The following is a 19,191-nucleotide window of genomic DNA, read 5'->3' on the forward strand; positions in this document are numbered from 1 at the left end:
TGACATCACCCGCTTCGCCCCTCTTCTCCCTCTTGGCCCCCATGTCTTCTTTAGGTGGCAAAAACAACCCTCGCAGCAGACACAGACAGATTGGACAGATTGGAGAGCCAGTGGCCCTCAACGGCCTCTTTCAGCTATCGCAACTCGCAGTGCTGTACAAGAACTCAGCAAACCCCCCTCCGGACCCAGTGGAGATCACTCTTTACCACCCCAAGATGCCAGTCGCCGCACTCTTCCAAACGAAGCGCCCTTCTTACGCGAGACACCGCTCCCTCTACCTCGTCTCCTTTGTCCTGGTAGTACTCCTCTGCCTCGCCACCCTCTCCTTCACCCCCGCGCACGCCGCCAACACCCGCAGCAGCCGTGCGAAAGACCGCGTCCTCGCCTCGGACATCCAAATCCTCACCCTCTACAAAAACAAGTACACAACCGGCAAGCGCTCCCGCCCCGTCCCCCAGCTCAAATGCACCAACACAGGCATTGAGAAACCCCTCTGTAAAGACCCCGCTGCCCTACCAGACGTCGTCCAATGCCGCCAGGTCGGACTCAACGCTGCTGGTGAACCCCAGTGGAAATGCGAGGCGGAGCTGGAGGATCTGTATAAATTTGGGACGACAGATGTGACGTGTGAGGGGTATGATTACCCCGAGGACCCGTATGTGCTGGTGGGGTCGTGTGGGGTCGAGTATACCATTTTGAAGACGCAGAAGTGGTTTGAGAGGGAGCGTGACCGCGGGGCAGGGAGGGGCAGGGAAAGTTACCGTGCGTCCGACGACTCCGGAAACTCATGGTGGGATACCCTCTTCGGCGCCTCCCACTCTCCTTCATCACCCCACTACGACCCGTACCCCGAACGAGCGACGCGGGAGCCCAAAATTACCCATTGGCTGCGGTCACTACTACCCTTTGGACTGGGAGCGCTGATCCCGGACTTTGGATTGGACCCGATCGCGTGGCTGGGATTGAGGCACAAGTTTCCGTTTTCGCTGATTTTTGGAAGTGGGGCCGGGTATCGGGGTTATAATGATGATGACTGTGAGTTTGTGGAGTAAGTTGGGGGTGTTTCTTTGGTGGTGGTGATAATGGTGGGGTGTGTGCCCCCCAGTTAGAACGTGTTTTCCTCCTATCTACTTACTCATCTATCCTTTCGCTTTCTACTCCCTTCCCTTCTCCTGCGAACAGCCTCATACGCACATTCCAACAAGACGGGCTTCAGCCTGCCGCGTCTCATCTGGTACATTGTCTTAGGACTCTTTATCTATAGGTGAGTCTTACCCCCTACCCTCCCTCCCATCCCCGCCCCTTCCTCCTCATAGTCATACCTCTCTCTTCACGCACAGTGTTTACCAATTTTGGTTCCAACCCCGCCGACCCACGCAAGCCGGACGTCCCAATCGCGGGTCTGGAGGTAACGGCGGCGGCGGCGGAGGCGGCCGCTACGACCCCTATGACCACACCCCCGGAAAGGACGACGGCACCTACACCCCCCCACGCACCGGCCGTACCGGCACAGGCAGTTTCTTCACCTCCCCCCTCTTCACCCTCGGCCTGGGTGCGCTACTCGGAAACATGCGGAACCGCAATCGCCCTTCAGCGCCACCCTCATCCTCATCGTATCGAAGCAGTCGAAGAAGCAATGTGGACGAGGATGATTATGTGAGGGATGATAGTTGGGCTGGCGCGCGGGCGAGGGGGAGGGGTGCTGCGTCTTCTTCTTCCTCCGGGTATCCGGCGTCTGCGTCCGGATCGAGTTCGCGGGCGAGTGCGGGGGAGAGCGTGAGGACGACCGCGGGGTATGGGTCTACTAAGCGGCGGTAGTTTGGGTGTGAGAGGAACCGATGTAGGGTTGTAATGGAGGCTGCGGATTGTGTATTGGGCCTCCACATTTTTTTGCGATAGGGATATGCCCTCCCTTGAAGTAAAGTAACAGCGATTGGATACAAAGGGCGTTGCACGCATCTGCGTACGTGACGATTTTTCTACCACACAAGTGTACGCCTTCCCCTCAACTACCCCTGGCGATGAAGTATTTGTTGTCCGAAAGTCCCACCTTACTCCGCCATGTGTTCCATATCTTGATGTGTTTCACCTATACTATATTAGATTGTACTACTGATCTCATCCTACAACTACTTCCCCCCATTCTTCTTCAAATGCTCGTCCAACAACGCCGTGACGATCTCGGGCTGCTCATCGACTACGAAATGGCCGCAGCCGGGGATAGATGCCACTTCGATGTTGGGGAAGCGGTTCTGCAGGCCTGCTAGATTCACCTCCTGTGTGGGGGGCAGAGAGACACAAAAAAGTTGTCAACACAAAATCGCATGGAAAACACATCCCCGATGCAATTCCAAAACCCTACCATATCCAACGCCGGATCCTTCTCCCCCCAAACCACCAACGTCGGCACCTCCACGACCTCCCTCCACTTCAAGTCTCGCCCCCTCGCCGCATAGATCGCTCTGTAATAAGTAACCGCCGCGCGCATCGCCCCGGGCACCATCAACGCCGCGCGGTAAACCACCTTGTTCTCCCCCACCCGCTCCGTCTGCACGCCCTCAAACGCCCCGTCAAAGAACCGGTCCCCGCCGTCGCGCGTGTACAGCCATTCCGGGATCGCAGGGATCTGGTGGAGGAACATGTACCAGGACATCCACAACTGGTGGGGTGTCATGTTGGCGTTGAAGGTTCTGAAATGCGGGGCGTTGAGGATCGTGAGTGAGGAGAGCGTGTCCGGGTGGATGTGCGCGTATTCCCATGCGATTGCGCCGCCCCAATCGTGCGCGACGAGATGGAATTTGTCGTGGCCGAGGTGTTTGACCAATTCCCGGACGTCTGTGACGAGTTCTGTGATGTGGTAGGGGGAGATACCCGCGGGTTTGTCGGAGAGGCCGTAGCCGCGCATGTCGAGGGCGACGCAGGTGTGGGTGGCAGTGAAGTGGGAGAGGAGGGGGGTCCACATGTACCAGCATTCGGGGAAGCCGTGGAGGAAGAGGAGGAGGGGGCCGGTGCCTTTTGTGACGTAGTGGAGGGTGACGTTGTTTACGGTTGCTAGTTCGTGTTTGCCATAGCTGGTATGATTTTATCACAGTACAATTAGAATCCTATTCTCTCCAGGAATAACGCATAAATTACCCCTTACCTCTCATCTTCACACAACTCCCTCATCCCAACCCCCTGCACCTCCCTCCCCACCTCCGGCTTGCCCAGAATCACATCTCGTACACCCAACGCAAGCCCGCCCAGCAATGTCCGAAAACTGAAGACGGGCACGAGGGTGAGATTGATGACCGCGCGGAAGATGCTGATAGAGTAGATGGATTGAAAGAGCCGGTTGGGGATGCTGAAGCGGTGCGTTAGGGCCGGGTGGGTGCGGGTGGGCGTTGGGATGGGTTTGGGCATCGTGACGTTGGGAGATGCTGTGGATGCCTGTGGACGGTCGATTGTGAACCCTGAAGGTGGGGAAGTTCACTGAGCAATACGTCCAGGTGTCGTCGCTACCTATATATACGCAGAGTCCATACACTATGTACATACAGTACAAGCAGAGGCTGCCGATCAGCACTTCTGGAGTCCATGGCGAAAGCGGAGCGGCGGAAACTCCCTGGTTGACGCGTGAGCGTGCGTTCACGTCCACGTCACTTCCAAGTTCCCAAGCAAGCGCGACTCCAACACAGACGAAGACACAGGCGAACGAACGCAAAAGATATACCTTGCTCTGTGCAGATTACATCGCCTCAGAACCCCATATCCATTAAACACCCCCAAAACCATACGTCCATCGAGTAAAAAACCGCACCCAAAAAACCCATTATGCTACATATATATACAATCATACGCCCAATACGCCGTCCAAGCCCCTCACTCAACACTAACCAGCCTTCCCTCAACCTTCTCCAACACCCCCAAAACTCTGTACAGCGCGACGCTCTGCAGGCCCAGCGCAATGAGGGACACGGCAAAGAGGGTTAGGGCGGAGAGGAGGGCGAGCTGGCGGGGGCTTGGGAGGGTGAGGATGGGGATGGGGAGGGGTATTGAGGTTGGTAGGGCGATGGGGAAGGTGGGGAGGGTTGGGATGGTAGGGAGGTGCCATGTGTGTTGCCCTGTTGGTGCAGCCGCTGGAGCGGTGGTTGAGTGGGATGAGGCCTTTTCCAACTTGTTCGGAAGTCGTGTCATAGAATCCTTCCCCTTCTCGCCGTCATTGGTCTTGTGGCCGTGACTGGTACCACCCAAAACCTCCCTCTTCACGTCCGCAGTCAGTGCTTTAACGTACTCCATCTCGGGCATATCGACATCATCCGCAAACGGGGTAAGCGGCGGTGTGGGGAGGAGGTGGGCGTTCTGGACGCCGTCGACCATAGTGAGTTGGGAGTCGGTGGAGGAGATGGAGGTTGATGAGAGGGGGCGGGTTAGGTTTGTTTTGCCCAGTGATTTGATGGGGCTGGGAGTAGTGTCGTCTGAAGGCTTCTTGGTGCTGCGGTCTCGAGTGATTTTGGCGAAACAGGTTGGGCAGGTGCCTAGGCCGTCGCATGAGCATGGCTGTGGGTCATTCAATGAGAATGAGCAAGCTGAGGACGTGCAGAATCGGACAACATGTGCAAAAGGAAGAACGTACCTCCAATTCGGCATCCCAAGAAGCTCTCAACACCCTAAACGTCTGATCCCGATTGAAAAAGCTCGCGAAAAAGTGCTTTGTCCCATCCTCCATCTCGACCTCAATACTGTTCGAAAACACAAGCGCAATAGTCCGTTTCTCCATCACAACGATCTCACGAAACCGCAGCGCAAAAACTGAGGAGCTCGTCCACCCTTTGAAGCACACATGCTTCTGCGAGACCCACATCCGGCCCTGGATGAGCAAGCCCTCTTTGTTCCACGCGCACGCGAAATCGTTAACGAGTTTGTCGGTTTCGGAGAGGTCGGGGAAGAGACGGTGGAATTCGGCGTTGTCGCGGGCGGAGGCGAGGGGTGGGGGAGAGGATGATGAGAGGGGGTCGGTGCTGTGAGTGTCGTCCCATATTCCCAAGGATAGCCTGGACGCGTTTGCGAGGTTGTGCAAGAGCTTTGAGGCGGATCTGGCCTCATCTCTCAGTGAGCGGGAGCGTCGGACGGATACACGGCTATGGAGGGATGTGGTGCCGCCGTCGGAAGAGGCGGGCGAGTCGGAGCGTAAGCGAACGGAGGGAGAGCTCACGTTGCGCGTCGGGCGTCGTGGGCCGGTGCTGAAGAGTAAAGGTTGAGGTCCGGGTTCCCGCGATAGCCATCGTTCGCTGTTGGCTTTTCGGGCAGGAACGAGCGGTGGGAGTTTTGGCCTAGTCGTGGAAGTCCTATGTTCCCTCACGTCCTGTTTGCAGAGGTGTGTAAGACAAAAGTGTATCCACCCAGCGCGACGCAATGAGCTTGCTTCCTTCCTTACCTTGGGGACAATTGCGAGTGGGAGCGGGAACGACATTTTATCGGGTTGGAGGAAGTATGCAGTTGGAGACGGGCGGTAGTTGTAATGGTGGTGGTGGGAGAGTGGTTGCCCATTCACACAGTGGTTGTAGGAATTCAGTCTGTGCTGAGCCTAATAAGAAGCGAGAGGCAAGCCATGTGCAGCGGAGAGGAAGAGAGTGGGGAGATATTCTCATGAGGGAGTCAGACCTCTTGCTGTGGAGTTGGGAGGAGGCAGCCCAGGTGGATGGCGAGCCCTCTTTCATATGAGTTCCTGCGTTGTTGTGGAGTGTTGTTGGTGGAGCGCCCCGTCAGTCAGCAATAAAGGGAATCATAACGAAAAAGGCCCACTGCAAGTCGGAGTTTGGAAGAAGGCGTTCTCCGAAAGGCCGGAGTAATCACAAATTCAATTTGAGGCATTCCCAAGCTTGAAGCCGCTCGCCGCCTGCCAGGAAAAACTTAAGAATAATGCCTGTCGGAGCATTGCAAAAGACGCCCACTTCCGAAATCGGAAATAATGCAATGGTTCTGGATGGTATCCGCCGTCCGGCAGGCGGGTAAATAATATCCTCTGAATTATTGTTGTTGCACAGGGTTCGGAGATTTCCATTGAATAAAATCCGAGGAAGCACGAGCTATTCCGTCGCGGATCCATCCAAACATGCCACGGCGTCAAACTTCAACATGCCTCTCCCTCGGAAGCCTCACGAAGGGGAGCAGGATCTTGGGATGCCTTCATCACCCCGCCCCTGGCCTGCGGGAATGAAAGCGACCGGATTCGACAGCTTCTATAGCGAGGGTGTCTGTTCTGAAACCTCAACAGCCTCTCTTGTCGAGGGTCTGTCTCCCTTTGATGTTCGCTTCCACGCGCGAAAGTTCGAAACTTACTCCGCGAATGTCGAGCCTCCGTTAGATACGTACTGTATGTACATGCCCCATCCGCTTCTCGCCAAAAGTGGCCTCTTGCCTCTCAAAAGTTACGGTAAACCCCCACTGGTGTCAAACTACATGAACGCCCAGCGCAGCAACCGGCTTGATGATGTTCTTAAAGCCTGAGGCACCATATGCACCCGACGGACAGGTTGAATATCCAGCTGGATAGATATCTCAACCGTACAGTCCGTGGCCTTCGCTGACGTCACTACCTCACACCCATGCATCTACCACATGGGTATTCAAACGTTATCCAGGCATTATGAAGATACCCTACTTTGGAGACCGCATAGATCCAACGAGCCTGCACGTGATCTGTCTACCACACGATCGTAACTCTAGGCTTACGTTGTCGTTCTTCACGAATGGAACATCCGAAGCCTCCTCTTGCATCGTGTTCAATGTGATATCTCGAGATTTGAGAGCACTGATCTCTAGACCCGGCCATGTCGCCTTTCCGCTCCTGTCCACACGGAGTCATTGTCTCATATCTGACATCCGCATGAAGAGATGCAGCGACCTGGATAGTGTGTAGAATTGGGGGGTGCCTGCAAATGTTCCTTCGCCGAGCAACGGAACGAAAAACCGTACAGACCTGAGATGTCTCACCAAGATTGTCCTTCGGAGTTCCTCTTCCCAGGAAGGCTGCCTTCGCTTGCTTACCGTCAACCGGCCAAAGAGACAAGGTCCGAGCACAATTTTCATTCTCTCCCCTAACCAACGTTGGTGGAGTCCGCCGCTGGTTCGGCATGATTTCCGTCGGCTCCCTTTCGGCAACGCTTCTGGGGCTAAATAGTGAATGAACGACTGGCGATGGAAACGGAAAGACTTTCCGACCAAAAAGGAACAATTCGTAAACCCGGATGCTTCTATACTAGTGTGGTGCTCTCTCAGTCATGGGGATCACTGTACTATGGGCGCTTTGTGTGGGATTGGGGGAAAGTTGGCCATTTTGTCCATTTCCAACTTTTCTAAGCCTTTTCACTCATCCTTCTCTTCACGATGGCTTCTCCCGGCCTCCAACTTTTCTTCAAGGAGCTTGGTCGAGAATGGGTCCTTTCGAGAGGACTGGAGATACAATGTATTGAGAAGTGAAGAAAAAGTGAAGAAGTCCTTCGCAACGGCCGCATGACAAACGATCATTAGAGCAGCGCGGATATGATGAAGGGTAGGGGCAGGTTCCGGACGCGTGCTATGTAAGCAAGCCACTGACGCGTCGCTTGCTGATAGTGTTGCGCAGCTAATAACGCATAAAAGCAGCGCCCCACTGTCTTCGTTTGGGAGATGCGTATATTATATACATTACATATACCACTGCTATACAACTTCCACGCCCCTTGCAAGGTTCGACTTGATGTCGTGGCGCAAGTCTCTCCACTTCTTCGCGCCCTCGAGCCGTGCAGAAAGTTGACGCGGGACCCATTTAGCCAGGTTAGTGACTGAGTTCATTACGGTTGACTATATTCGACTGGCTGCTCTGGCTGTGCTGCCCTTGCGAAGGATAAACGTACTACGTGAGACGGTTTCGGATGTTCGGGGGCACGGAGAAGCACGCACACTACACTTTTGTGTGTTTGTGTGTGTGCCCTTCCTCGGCTGGTCGTGAGCTTGTCGGGAAGGCATCGGCCGTGTGTCGTGAGAAAGCACATGTTGGATCAACGGCTCTTGTGTTGGTCGTGAGCTACACAGAGTCGCCTCCGTAACCTCCTTTGGCTGGAGCATACCGACCTGGAAATGTCCTTGTTTTGGCGTCCGTAGTCACTTTACTCACCACCCTTTGACTTTTCTTTTCTGGTCCCTCCCCTCTTTCCTTCTGCAATGTCGTAACGCATTCTACATATGTGTGATCACGTCCGAGTCCTGCGAGATTCGTCCCGTCTCCGGAATCCTCACCGGCGCCCCTATCACTGGCCTCGCCATCAAGCAGTAGCCTGTAAGGCCCACAACTAGAGGATTTGATGGTACGTTTACATTGCACACCATCTAACCCCGCACGATAAATACTGACGGCACCGTCGTTGGTCTTTGCCACTTCTGCAGGGGGCCAAGCACTCGTAAGCAGCGGAACCAGACCAAGATATCGCCCGGCTTCGTCCTCCGGTTCCAATGCGTAACCCGGATACAAGCCGATGGGATTGGGAGACCGCCATCGCTTGGAGGGTTTCAAAACTGGAAGATGTTCTGATGGTGGGTCTTCACAATTCAGGCCATGGCACTCCGCCGGTACGATCCCGCAACAGTACGGCTTATTGAATAGGCCATTTTTCAACCTACAAGTAGAAAAACACGCGCACGAGGGAGCAAGCACCATCAACATCACACCTATAAAGCAGCTCTCTCGACGGCATCTCAACCTTTCCTGCGGCGCTCCAGCTGCGATCTTCATCTGGTGCGTATATTCCGTCCTCTCTCATACTTCGTCTCTTGTTTTCTGGCTTTGCGGTCGTGTTCCGCTTTCTTACTCTACGCTAACGTTCCTTACTTTCTTTCTCTTCATCTTCTGACACTAGAGCGGCGCTGTAGGCGCGTTGCCGACGACTCGTCACTTCGCTAGGCGTTACAGGATCATTGGGAGGCGGCCAATGCCGGATTCCACGAAACGTTCGGTTCACCCGACCCCCATTCGTCATTGCATGGCTGCAAGTCGCTCCTCGTCAGGAAATGGTCCGTGTTGCCTTACACACATCTTCGGATGTGGGGCCGGGCTATTCGCCATCGGGAGTTAAGCACGACGCACTGGCCATTTTAGGTCCGACACTGAGCAGTGCTTACGGCTGAGACTTGGGGCCGTTTGGGAATGCCGGCGGCGGGGTGTCCTCTCGTGATCCTTATGTGGACAACTCGTCCTGATATCGTAAGTTCTTTCCACCACAATATCCCTTCATGGTGCGCCCCTCATCTTAGGCTTCTTATTTCAAAGGTTCCTTCATTCGTCGAACCTCCCCGGAATTCTGGATGTCCTCGGTACTGTAAGCAAAGTTTGCATGGTCGAGTGAATCGGTGTAACAATCTTACGTCTCTCTCTTGGCACGTAGTTCCACAGCACCTCTTCGTTAACAGTATCCCGTCGCAGATCAACTATGTACTGCACATTGCGTAGCCCCTAGGCCTTATGATTGTTGATGTAGTTGTTGATGTGAATATGAATGTGGTGTGATCGACATTTTGACTTCAAAACAGCGGCTGCCACATGTATACTGCCACGTCCAAATCCTATCCTCTGATCCAATATGCGATATCTTCGTCCAATAGCTTGCTGAGCTCTCCTTCTTTCTCGTTTATCAAGATCCCACGGTTCATCAGCACCAACCGACCAAGCTGTTAATTTCAAGTCCATCCTGAACGCGACAAGTGGGTAAAGCTTTGAACTCTTTGAACCTTTGAAAATTGGACCCTTAAAGTACAGTACATTGAAGGTGACAGGGTGTAACCAATTTTCCTATCTCTCCGGCGCCAACGTACTGACCAGGACAGCATTCCAGCTCGGTTACTTGAGAAAAGGGTCTAACCGGTCTTGAATTCACATCCAGGCTTCCAACCCACGGAATTCCCCAGAAATGTCGTTCAAAGGCATCCCTCGGCCCACCCGCACCGAAGACGAAGACGACCTCCTCCGCCTCCAAAGCGTCTTTGCCGAAGCGGCCGCCTCCTCCACTCCCGCCGCAAAAGTACAGAGGCGGTCACAGGCGAACGGGAATGCAATTTCTGTTCCGTCCGTTGCGCCCTTGAGCGCGAGGAAGAAATGGGAGGTGCCGGTGGGTGGTGAGAAGGGTGCTGAGGAGCGTGAGGAGGAAGGAGCACCGAAGAAGAAGAAATCGTTGTTTGCTGAACGACGGGCGCAGCGGAAGGCGGCGGAAGAGACCGCAGCGCCCGTTGAGGACTCGGCACCAGAATCAGACTCGAGATTCCCAACCCGTCCCATCGAATCAGCAGATCAAGGCCTCGACCGGATCCTCTCCGACATTGTCGAGCGAGAATCCTCCGCGCCGACCGCACCCGTCTTATCTACCTTCGCGTCTCCCACCACAGGTTTTCCTCAAGTCCTACACCGCCAGCAACGGGAAAGCCGACCCAAAAGGGAAACGACAATCAAAGCAGCTGTGGTGGATGATGACGGTGCGGGAAAGGATGGCGATGCGAAGGGGATACATGAGGAGAATGTGAAGGTCATTGAGGGCATGTCGGAGCGGGAGATTGAGGAGGCAAGGGAGGAGATCATGGCCAAGTTGGATCCCGGGCTTATTGCGTTCTTGAAAGCGAGGCGGGGGAAGAAGGGTGATGGAGAAGGGATGCGCTCGGAGAGTGGGGATAAGAAAGAAATGCACGTGCCGGCGATGCTGGAGAAGAACAGCTCGGGGAAGCATGTATCTTTTTCGGATGATATCGACGAGAAGGCAAAGCCATCGACCGTAGCGACAAGCGAAGGTCCGCAGGGTGAACATCCCGCGTGGATCCCAGCTGACAAGCTGGAAGTTGGTAAACTGCAATGGATGCTCGACTCGACGTCCGATACGGCAACCTCTGCATTGACCAGCCAAAGCACCACGTCCGAAATTCGATTCGACCTTTCCGGCCGAATCATCGCAGCAGATTCCAACATCCCACACCATCTCGGTCTTCACCATCACGGCGACGCACCCGAACGGGCAGGATACACATTGGACGAGATGCTAACCCTCGCTCGAAGCACGGCGCCATCTCAGCGCGCACCTGCCCTACGCATGCTGGGCGCAGTGATTGCGAACATCTACAATTGCACCTACGACCCAGACCCTCTGTGGACTATATCCGGCCTGCTCCTTAGTAAGGACTATCTCATCATTCTCCGCGCAGGACTCGACGACTCGCACGATACCGTGATTGCGAGCTCATTAGCAGGCATTGCTGCCGTATTAGGCTGCGGCTCTTTGACCGACGACGGCGAAGAACACCTCTGGGACCGCCTAGCCCTCTCCTCAGTCGGCCACCGCACCCACGCCATCTCCGTCGCGCAACAACGCCACTTCGCCCAACGCGCCACCGGCCGACCCAGCGACCCCTCCGACGCGATCGAAAACGATGGGTCTCTGCACGCCATCATGCAGCTCATGCGCTTCGATGCCCTCACCGGCCTGATACACACCCACCTGCTTGTGCGGCTGACGTACCTCCTCCAGTCGCGTCTGCTGTCCCCCGCCGCGCGAAACGATATCCTCGCCATCCTGATCCGCGTGTGTCGACACTCGCGAACAGCGGCGGCGGATGTGGCCGAATGCGAGGGTCTGATCAGTTACATCCACGCCCACTTTCTCTGTCAATCGTGGCCGGGCACCGATGTCGATAGCGAAATCCTCCGCGTTAACGCGTTGAAGATCGTGCGGCTATTATGTCAGAGCGGCCGCGACGTTGCGGAGAGTCTTGTCCAGCATGGGATCGTGCAGGACGCGCTGCGGTATATTGTTGCGGATGTGGGGGAGATGCAGGGGAGGGAGATGCAGGCGATGGGGTGGCGGGTGCAGACGGAGGTGTGGTTGTTGTTGACGGGGTTGTTTGCGATGCGGGTGAACGCGGCGGTGTTTGATGCGTACCGCGGCGCGTTGTTTGATCGGGCCAGGGACATGTTCTCACGAGTGGGGCGGGAGGGAGATGAAGACGTGAAAACAGCCGCGATGGCGTTTACGCGCATGATTAGCGTGCTGTTTACGTCGTTTGGACAGATGTTGGATGTCGGCGGCGCGGATGATGCATTGAGACCTTTTGCGGAGGTTGTTGTGGACGCTTATGAGCAAATTGGAGGGGTTGAGGATGACTTGCTGTTTGCGAGCATGGCGGATTTTTTGGCCGCGTATTTGAGGAGGTTGGGCGAGCTCGCGCCGGGAAAATTGGAGCCTTTCAAAGTGGCGTTGGACAAGATCAGCCAGAAGCAGACGTCTTCAGATCCGCTTGCATCCACGCTCAGTCGTCTGGCAATGTTGATCGACCGATTGGCGGAGCGAACGACCTTAGCCTCAAGCCGAACGTCTCATCTACACTTTATAGGGCTACGCAACGGCCGCCGTGTAGTACTGGCGGAAACGCTGGTCGACATCAACGTACTTCTAGACGCACTCACCGCCCGACTGCGTCTCACCCTCGCTGTCAAGAGTAGCGGTTCAAAGCGCCCTGAGGGAGTCATCGACGCGTCCACACTCCTTCACCGCATCTTCCTCGCCCTGCGACCTCACGTCCCGCACGCCGATCCAATCCGCTGCTTCCTGCCCGCCTGGCCGCACCTTCTCTTTGAATACATCTCCGCCTCCAAACCCCTCCAGCAAAGCGATAAAGACAAAAAAGCCGACGACGCAGCCCGCATCACACGCTGCTCAATCGCCCTGGCCGCGCTACCAACCCTTTTACCCGGCGACGAATACATCGCCGGCAAACTCCTCAACACCCACATCCTGCACCGCGACACGCTGGCCGCCCTGTACCGCCGCGCCTCCTCCTCCTCCGCGCACGCAGACTCGCCCGCTATGCGCCGCCTACAGGACATGCTCGACTATCAATTCTACTCCGACGCCTCCCTGCTTCGTTCCGAGGGCGTGTACGCGCGCAATTCCCGCGTGGCTGAAACCTTACTCATGGAAGCCGAGCCCGCCGACGTCAGCCTCCCCCTCCGCATGGACTGGATGTTCTCCATCTTCGAAACGCTGTTAAGCGAATCGCAGAAATACGCGCATCTGATGACGCAGGCGCGGAAAACGGGGGGCAGGGTGAGGGAGGATGCGGATGATGTTGTCGCGGAGTGTTTGCGGTTGATTCAGGTCGTGGAGGGTGTGGTTGATAAGCGGTGGTATGCGGACCATCTCCCGAACACGGTCAAGCTCGCACGGTTGATGTGTGTGTTTTTGCTGCCAAGTGCGAGGGAGGGCGACGAGTTGTTTGCGAGGGAGGAAGTGGATGCCATGTTGAACGACGCACTGTATCGATACACGGAGCAGTCATCACCTGAGGGTAGCACATCGACATCGACATCACAACAGACACTGGAAACAGCCCTAGGCGGCCGCGCGCGCTTCTACCACCTCTACACGGCCCTGCTCACCCACTTTGCCGCCGTCTCGTACGGCAACGCGACGTTCGCGCACTACCTCCTGCTTCCGCTCTCCATGTCCTACCCGGCGGACTACCGCCTACTCTTCTGCAACGAATTGTTCGAGCTGCTGCGGTTGTTCACGATCGCTACGCCTGATGTTCGATGCGTCGGTGGTCAATCTGTCAGTAATGCGTATTGGGGCACTGTGGAGACGGATGAAGCGGTGCTTGGGTGGTATGTACGTGCCGTGGCAGAGGGGAAGGTGACGAAGGACGGGACGCCGTTTCTGTGGGATGTGGCTGTTGGGCAGCTTTGTAAGGTTCTGTTGAGTGGCGACGAGGGTGAGGTGGAGAAGACGAGGAGGAATGTTGCGAGGAGGATGAAGGGGCTTTTGGGAGAAGGCGTGGATGAGGTGTTGAGGTGGGGTGGGGTTAGGGAAGACGGCGTGAGGAATGATGGCGTATCTGCGGAAGTTTTTGAGGAGAGGAAACGGGCGTTTGGGCGGCTTGTGTCTTCGGCGTAGTGAATTATCGACCTAGACCGTAGCTTCATTCACATTTAGCTATTTGTTTGTGTCTTCCACTAATCATCGGCGATTGCTATGCATGTACTGTATATATTAAATCCTGTCTGCTTTCGTGGTCTTATTGCAGTTGAAAGAACGGGAGGAAACCCCCACTGAAATCTGATTGCATCCCGTGACCTCTCGCTTGAATTTATTTCTGGTTGTCCTTCTTGTACACTTCCTCTTTCCTACTCTCATTCTGGACTCTCACTGATCAAAAGCATCCGACCATGAACCCACAAGAAGAGGACGTACCCGTGCCAAGGTCTCGTATCATACTCGCCCGCAGTCGCGCCGATGGCGCTCCGGCGGCACTCTCTGGAGAGAGTGCCGGACAGTCCAATGCACACGACAGTCCAACGCACTTTTCCAGAAGTCGCCGGCCTGCCTGCACACCTGAAGAAGTAAGGAAATTGACGGCAGCTGGTCGTTGACTTTTGGGTTGCACACGGAGGTTTGGCGAGCCTGTTGTACCCGGATATCTGGCCACCGTACACTGTAGCTTTGTTGTTCTTAGAATTTAAAAAAAGGGCGTTGGACTGTCGTGTGCGTTGGACTGTCGTGTGCGCTGGACTGTCGTGTGCGTTGGACTGTCGTGTGCGCTGGACTGTCGTGTGCGTTGGACTGTCCGGCACTCTCTCCAGAGAGTGCCGCCGGAGCGCCATCGGCGCGACTGCGGGCGAGTAGATACGAGAAGTATGTCCGGTTCACACAGCGCGGGAAGTACCGGGTCGAGTATGATACGAGACCTTTGGCACGGGTACCTGCCGCACCTGCCGAAGTTCCCCTTGCCATATCGGAAGCTCTCAAAGAATGCTCCGTCTGCAACGATAGGAACTAATACTGTCAAGTGGATGCGGATTTTTGGAGGATTGGAGGTTGGGAGGAAATGGTCACGGAGATGAGGCGGAGACGTTAACGAAACGACGCCATTCAGATTATACATTGCATTCGAAATAGTTTTCCGCACTTCATGTATGCGAAACCCTGCCCACTACTTCCCCGCATTAGTTCGATGCTACTTGGGTGCAAGGAATATTTCTGTGTGGCTTAGAGCGGGCCCTGCAAATTGTGTCAATACTATCGGGACGTACATATGTGCATAGTAGAACTCTCTCAAATCCTTCGCATCACCCACCCGGGACCCCTCGGGACCCGTTTGCCTCTGCGTTGGACGATTGGTAGCCTTGGTAGAAGAAACTCCGAGAGCAAGGCCAGCCTCACCTCGCCTCTGTAACGGCTCAAGTTACAGCGCTTGGGGAGCAAAGTTGGAGCAAACCATATGGTTGTCACTTCTGCTCCACACGTACAGAATGACCGATCAGGCCTTTCTTTTGATGGCAATAATCTATTTGAAGAAAATACATGTCACACAGTATGTATATAGTTCTTTGTCCAATTCCAGAGGCACATACAGGCATGTTCACCTAATAACCTTATGTCCGTTTCCCATCCACGAACGTTCTTTTTCAAACCCGACCAGCACCACCACCATGCGCATGCTCAACCTCTCTCGACTCTTGCTTCTTCTCGGATTCACGCGAAGCGTCCTGACCCGGGTTCAACGACTCATAGTCAAGCCTTTTGAGCCCCAAATGAAACAAGGACGCCAGCACACCACCAAGCACTGGCGCAAGCCAGAAAACCCAATGATCATCCCAAGTACCCTCAAAAACGGACGCCCCAAAGCTCCGCGCGGGATTAACGCTGCAGCCAGTGAACGGAACCGCCACCAGGTGGACCAAGAACAGAGCGAGCCCAATGCCCACCGGCGCGAGGTACGTATGCTTGCTTTTCTCGACGGCGAGCATGAGGATCACGATGGTGAATAATGCGGTGAGGATGACCTCGAGGAAAAACCCTTGAGCGATGCTAATCCCGTTCTTGAGAGTGTTGGCGCCCTTGAAGGGGCCAGGGAACAGTCCCTGAACAAGGGCACCCGCGACGAGTGCGCCGACGAGTTGCGCAGCGACAAACATGGCTCCGCGACGTGGGGTGATGGCTTTGGAAATAACGAGTGCGACGGTGACAGCTGGGTTGAGGAGACCGCCAGAGACGCGGTATAGCGCCCATGCGACGACGAGGAGCGACAGGCCGAAGGAAGTGGCGATCATCAACACGCCCGCGACTCCGCCCGTTGCGTCCTTGCCTCCATCGGCGGCGCTGGCGGCAGACGCGGCGTTGACTGCACCATAGGCGGCGAAGAGAAACAGGAAGGTTCCTAGGGCTTCGACGCTGGAGGCTAGGACATCGCGCATGAATGGGCTGTAATTGTGTTTTGGGGCGTCATTGCGGAATTGTCGGTTGCGACCCGCCGGCGATAAGGTGTGCTCGGAGCTCCCCGGCTGCAAGCGGCGAGGCTGATCTGAGTCTTGGATGTTGATTTCGTGGTGTCTATCAGGTGATGACATGTTGGCAGCTTTCGGTTCGGAAATGGACGGTTGTGCGAAGAGTTGAAGAGGTGCAAACCGACCTTCTTATATACTGACGGGAATCATTTCCGCGACCACGGCTCGAAGGGACAGAGCCCTGATGGGCAAGTATTGGAGATGGATGTCTCGATCTCTCGACAGGTATGTTTACGGTACTGTACGTCATGTTCGGTCAGAGCAGGTCTCATGTCGATTTTCCCTGACGCGCAAATATCGCCTCCGCTCGCCTTCCGTAAGCGCAACGCGTGCGTGTTCGCTTCAAATATCAATGTCACCTACCGCACGTGGCTGACGGACATGGACATGGACATGCCAGATGGACGTGTCGATTGCAAACCCGACCTTCAAACTTCTTCGCCCCAGTCTACGAACCCAGCACGGCGATTGGACTGCCTACCCTCTTTTAACACTCATTTCGTCTGTGGTGTTTCGCCCGATGTCCAATGGGCCCGAGTAAGCCACGAACGGTGGGTAGTCTGAAGATTTTGCAGAGGGGCGAAGGAGTGATGGAGTTTTTGTTGCTCTCCAATTGTGTGCTCTGGACGAGGAACGTAGTCCAATAGTTGCGTGACGTCCACGAGAAACCACTACTCCGACAGAACTTGCATTTTGCTTTCTTCCTTGTGCCACCGCGAAAAGCCCAACATTGGCTATACCTCTGTCTCTTGAGACGTACCAGCCCGGCTCCTTGGCTGTGCTCTTTGCTCAAGGACGGATTGGCCCATTTGAGTAAAGACGGTAATAGCAGAAATTCCAAAACACAAAGATGCCGGAATAGACTCCCTCGACGACCTCAGTCTCCTGAACATCCCTGAGCACTTTGTCGACCTCAGGCATGAGCGCGTGCTGCCCACTCTCCGCCTCGTCAACCGCAGGTGGAATGCCCTTGTCCTCAATCTCCAGCAAAGCTTCAAATCGCGAACGCTCGAGTTGACATTGCGGACCCAGCAGCGCTGGATGCTGTGCGTGCCAAACGCACTACTTGGAAGTTGATTGTCAGACGGAGCGGCCCTTCCGCTGCGACATGGTCAGACATGTTCCAGTTTTTTTCGTCTATCATTAAGCTTCTGGTCGCGCCATTTGACCCAGACTTAGAGGAGATGGATGGGCTGCTGGAGGCCGCTAGCATTCACTCTCCGAGTGTATCTCGACTCAGTGCTGGTGCCCACGAGTACAGCGGCGAGATTTTTGCCGCTTCTTTGAGTCGTTGAGAAGACACCAATGGCGGTCTCCAAAGTTTCAGCGCACCTGCAACCCTTAACTCTTCAAAAATAGTAGTCATTTCCAGACATTGTCAGCTCATGGATCCCCCACACTGGCCGGAAGGCGAGACGGAGTGGGATTCTAACCGAGAGTTCTACAGTCAGATGGGACTTCACAGCGGAGGAGCTGGGTTTGGTCATCTCCACCTTCGGACCATCATGGACGACAATAAGCCTGGTGGAGTGGGAGAAGGTGGACACAGCCTTCTTTTCCGCGTTAAATGCCTTGTTCTACCACAAGTCACTTTACTAGCCATCGGCTACAGCATGATTTTGGGACACGTCGCTTTCAACTTTACGACCGAAGAGCCCTTGCCAAGGTCCGCCTCCTCCGCCCGCACGCGTTTTCGATGACGACGAACGCCCGCCGACGCCGTCAAATCGATCCTCGCCATCTATCTCACTTGCACTTACGTTTCATCGCACTCGAGCACCTCACTTCAATCACCACGAAGCACCCTATCACTATCCCCCCAACGACACTCACCATGTCCCCCACCCCCGAAATCTACACCTTCCCCAGCACGGACGCCATCTCCAGCGCCCTCGACCATTTCCTCACGCACGAATCAGCAAAAGCCATCGCCCACCGCGGCAAATTCACAATCTCCCTCTCCGGCGGCTCGCTCCCCAAAGTCCTCGGCGCCGAAATCAAAGCCAACAAATACATCGACTGGTCCAAATGGCACGTCTTCTTTGCCGATGAGAGATGTGTGCCGCTTGACCATGAGGACTCGAATTACCTGCTTGCAAAGGAGAATCTGTTGGACCATGTGCCCATTCCGAAGGACCAGGTTTATACCATCGACCCGAAGCTGGTGAAGGACCCTGAGGCTGCTGCAAAGGCCTACCAGAAGGTTCTTGCTGCTGTCTTTGGGAGTGAGACGGATATCCCGTCGTTGGACGTTAACCTTCTCGGCTTGGGACCTGATGGGCACTGCTGCTCGTTGTTTCCTGGCCATCCTCTCTTGGGGGTTACGGACCGATGGGTTGCCGCGATCCACGATAGCCCGAAACCGCCAAAGGAGCGGATTACACTGACGTTTCCAGTTGTGAATGAGGCAAGGATCAACTTGTTTGTGGCGAACGGGGAGGGGAAGGCGGAAGTGCTGCATAAGGTGTTGGATAAGAAGGAGGATCTGCCTTCGGGACGAGGTAGGGTGTTGTTGAGTTGTGTTTCCATGGATGGTGTCCGACTTACTGATGTTTGGTGCAATTGTTCTAGTGACTGGAAAGGAGCGGCTCATTTGGTTCCTCGACGCCTCCGCGGCGAAGCATGTCACCTCCAAGGCTCAGACTTACAAGCTCTGATGCATGCGATTGTATCTTTGGTCGCACGCAGAGCGTAGCACACTTCACTGTTCATAGTCTCGCCCGCGGCGTACCGTCTTTTCTCATCTCAAACTGGTGTTAGGGTGCTAGGTCTCTCACTGGTTCACCTTTTCACAATTCATGTCCATGTACACTCAATCATAGTGCCATTCAGGTTCGAAATTGTCTACATACGTACGT

General features: G+C 55.1%; 6 protein-coding genes across 6 annotated transcripts; 3 read left to right on the top strand and 3 right to left on the bottom strand.

The window, feature by feature from the left end:
* The first annotated feature begins 56 nt into the window (after positions 1 to 56).
* Positions 57 to 1,495, top strand: EV422DRAFT_82306 (uncharacterized protein). Its single transcript, XM_053074438.1, has 3 exons — positions 57 to 1,048; positions 1,183 to 1,264; positions 1,382 to 1,495. Exons 1-2 carry the CDS (start codon positions 216 to 218, stop codon positions 1,262 to 1,264), a joined length of 915 nt encoding a protein of 304 aa, XP_052924967.1. The 5' UTR covers positions 57 to 215; the 3' UTR covers positions 1,382 to 1,495.
* A 549-nt stretch (positions 1,496 to 2,044) lies between these two features.
* Positions 2,045 to 3,638, bottom strand: EV422DRAFT_82294 (Alpha/Beta hydrolase protein). Its single transcript, XM_053074437.1, has 3 exons — positions 3,143 to 3,638; positions 2,363 to 3,071; positions 2,045 to 2,276 (listed from the first exon to the last, which is right to left on the bottom strand). Exons 1-3 carry the CDS (start codon positions 3,400 to 3,402, stop codon positions 2,130 to 2,132), a joined length of 1,116 nt encoding a protein of 371 aa, XP_052924968.1. The 5' UTR covers positions 3,403 to 3,638; the 3' UTR covers positions 2,045 to 2,129.
* A 130-nt stretch (positions 3,639 to 3,768) lies between these two features.
* EV422DRAFT_531967 (uncharacterized protein) lies at positions 3,769 to 4,778 on the bottom strand (the record flags this gene model as incomplete). Its single annotated transcript, XM_053070501.1, has 2 exons — positions 4,616 to 4,778; positions 3,769 to 4,539 (listed from the first exon to the last, which is right to left on the bottom strand). Coding segments are annotated over exons 1-2 (818 nt in total), but the record flags the coding sequence as incomplete, so codon positions are not given.
* A 4,931-nt stretch (positions 4,779 to 9,709) lies between these two features.
* EV422DRAFT_531982 (uncharacterized protein) lies at positions 9,710 to 14,150 on the top strand. The gene has a single exon (XM_053070502.1). The coding sequence runs from the start codon at positions 9,924 to 9,926 to the stop codon at positions 13,941 to 13,943; it is 4,020 nt and encodes a 1,339-aa protein (XP_052924970.1). The 5' UTR covers positions 9,710 to 9,923; the 3' UTR covers positions 13,944 to 14,150.
* A 1,163-nt stretch (positions 14,151 to 15,313) lies between these two features.
* EV422DRAFT_531984 (aquaporin-2) lies at positions 15,314 to 16,711 on the bottom strand. Its single transcript, XM_053070503.1, has one exon. The coding sequence runs from the start codon at positions 16,394 to 16,396 to the stop codon at positions 15,455 to 15,457; it is 942 nt and encodes a 313-aa protein (XP_052924971.1). The 5' UTR covers positions 16,397 to 16,711; the 3' UTR covers positions 15,314 to 15,454.
* A 1,363-nt stretch (positions 16,712 to 18,074) lies between these two features.
* Positions 18,075 to 18,990, top strand: EV422DRAFT_620588 (uncharacterized protein; the record flags this gene model as incomplete). Its single annotated transcript, XM_053074105.1, has 2 exons — positions 18,075 to 18,834; positions 18,905 to 18,990. The coding sequence occupies exons 1-2, from the start codon at positions 18,168 to 18,170 to the stop codon at positions 18,988 to 18,990; spliced, it is 753 nt and encodes a 250-aa protein (XP_052924972.1). The 5' UTR covers positions 18,075 to 18,167.
* Between the last annotated feature and the right edge of the window lie 201 nt (positions 18,991 to 19,191).

This window comes from Fimicolochytrium jonesii (genome assembly GCF_025526975.1).
Source record: "Fimicolochytrium jonesii strain JEL569 chromosome Unknown EV422scaffold_14, whole genome shotgun sequence".
Taxonomy (NCBI): Eukaryota; Fungi; Chytridiomycota; class Chytridiomycetes; order Spizellomycetales; family Powellomycetaceae; genus Fimicolochytrium; species Fimicolochytrium jonesii.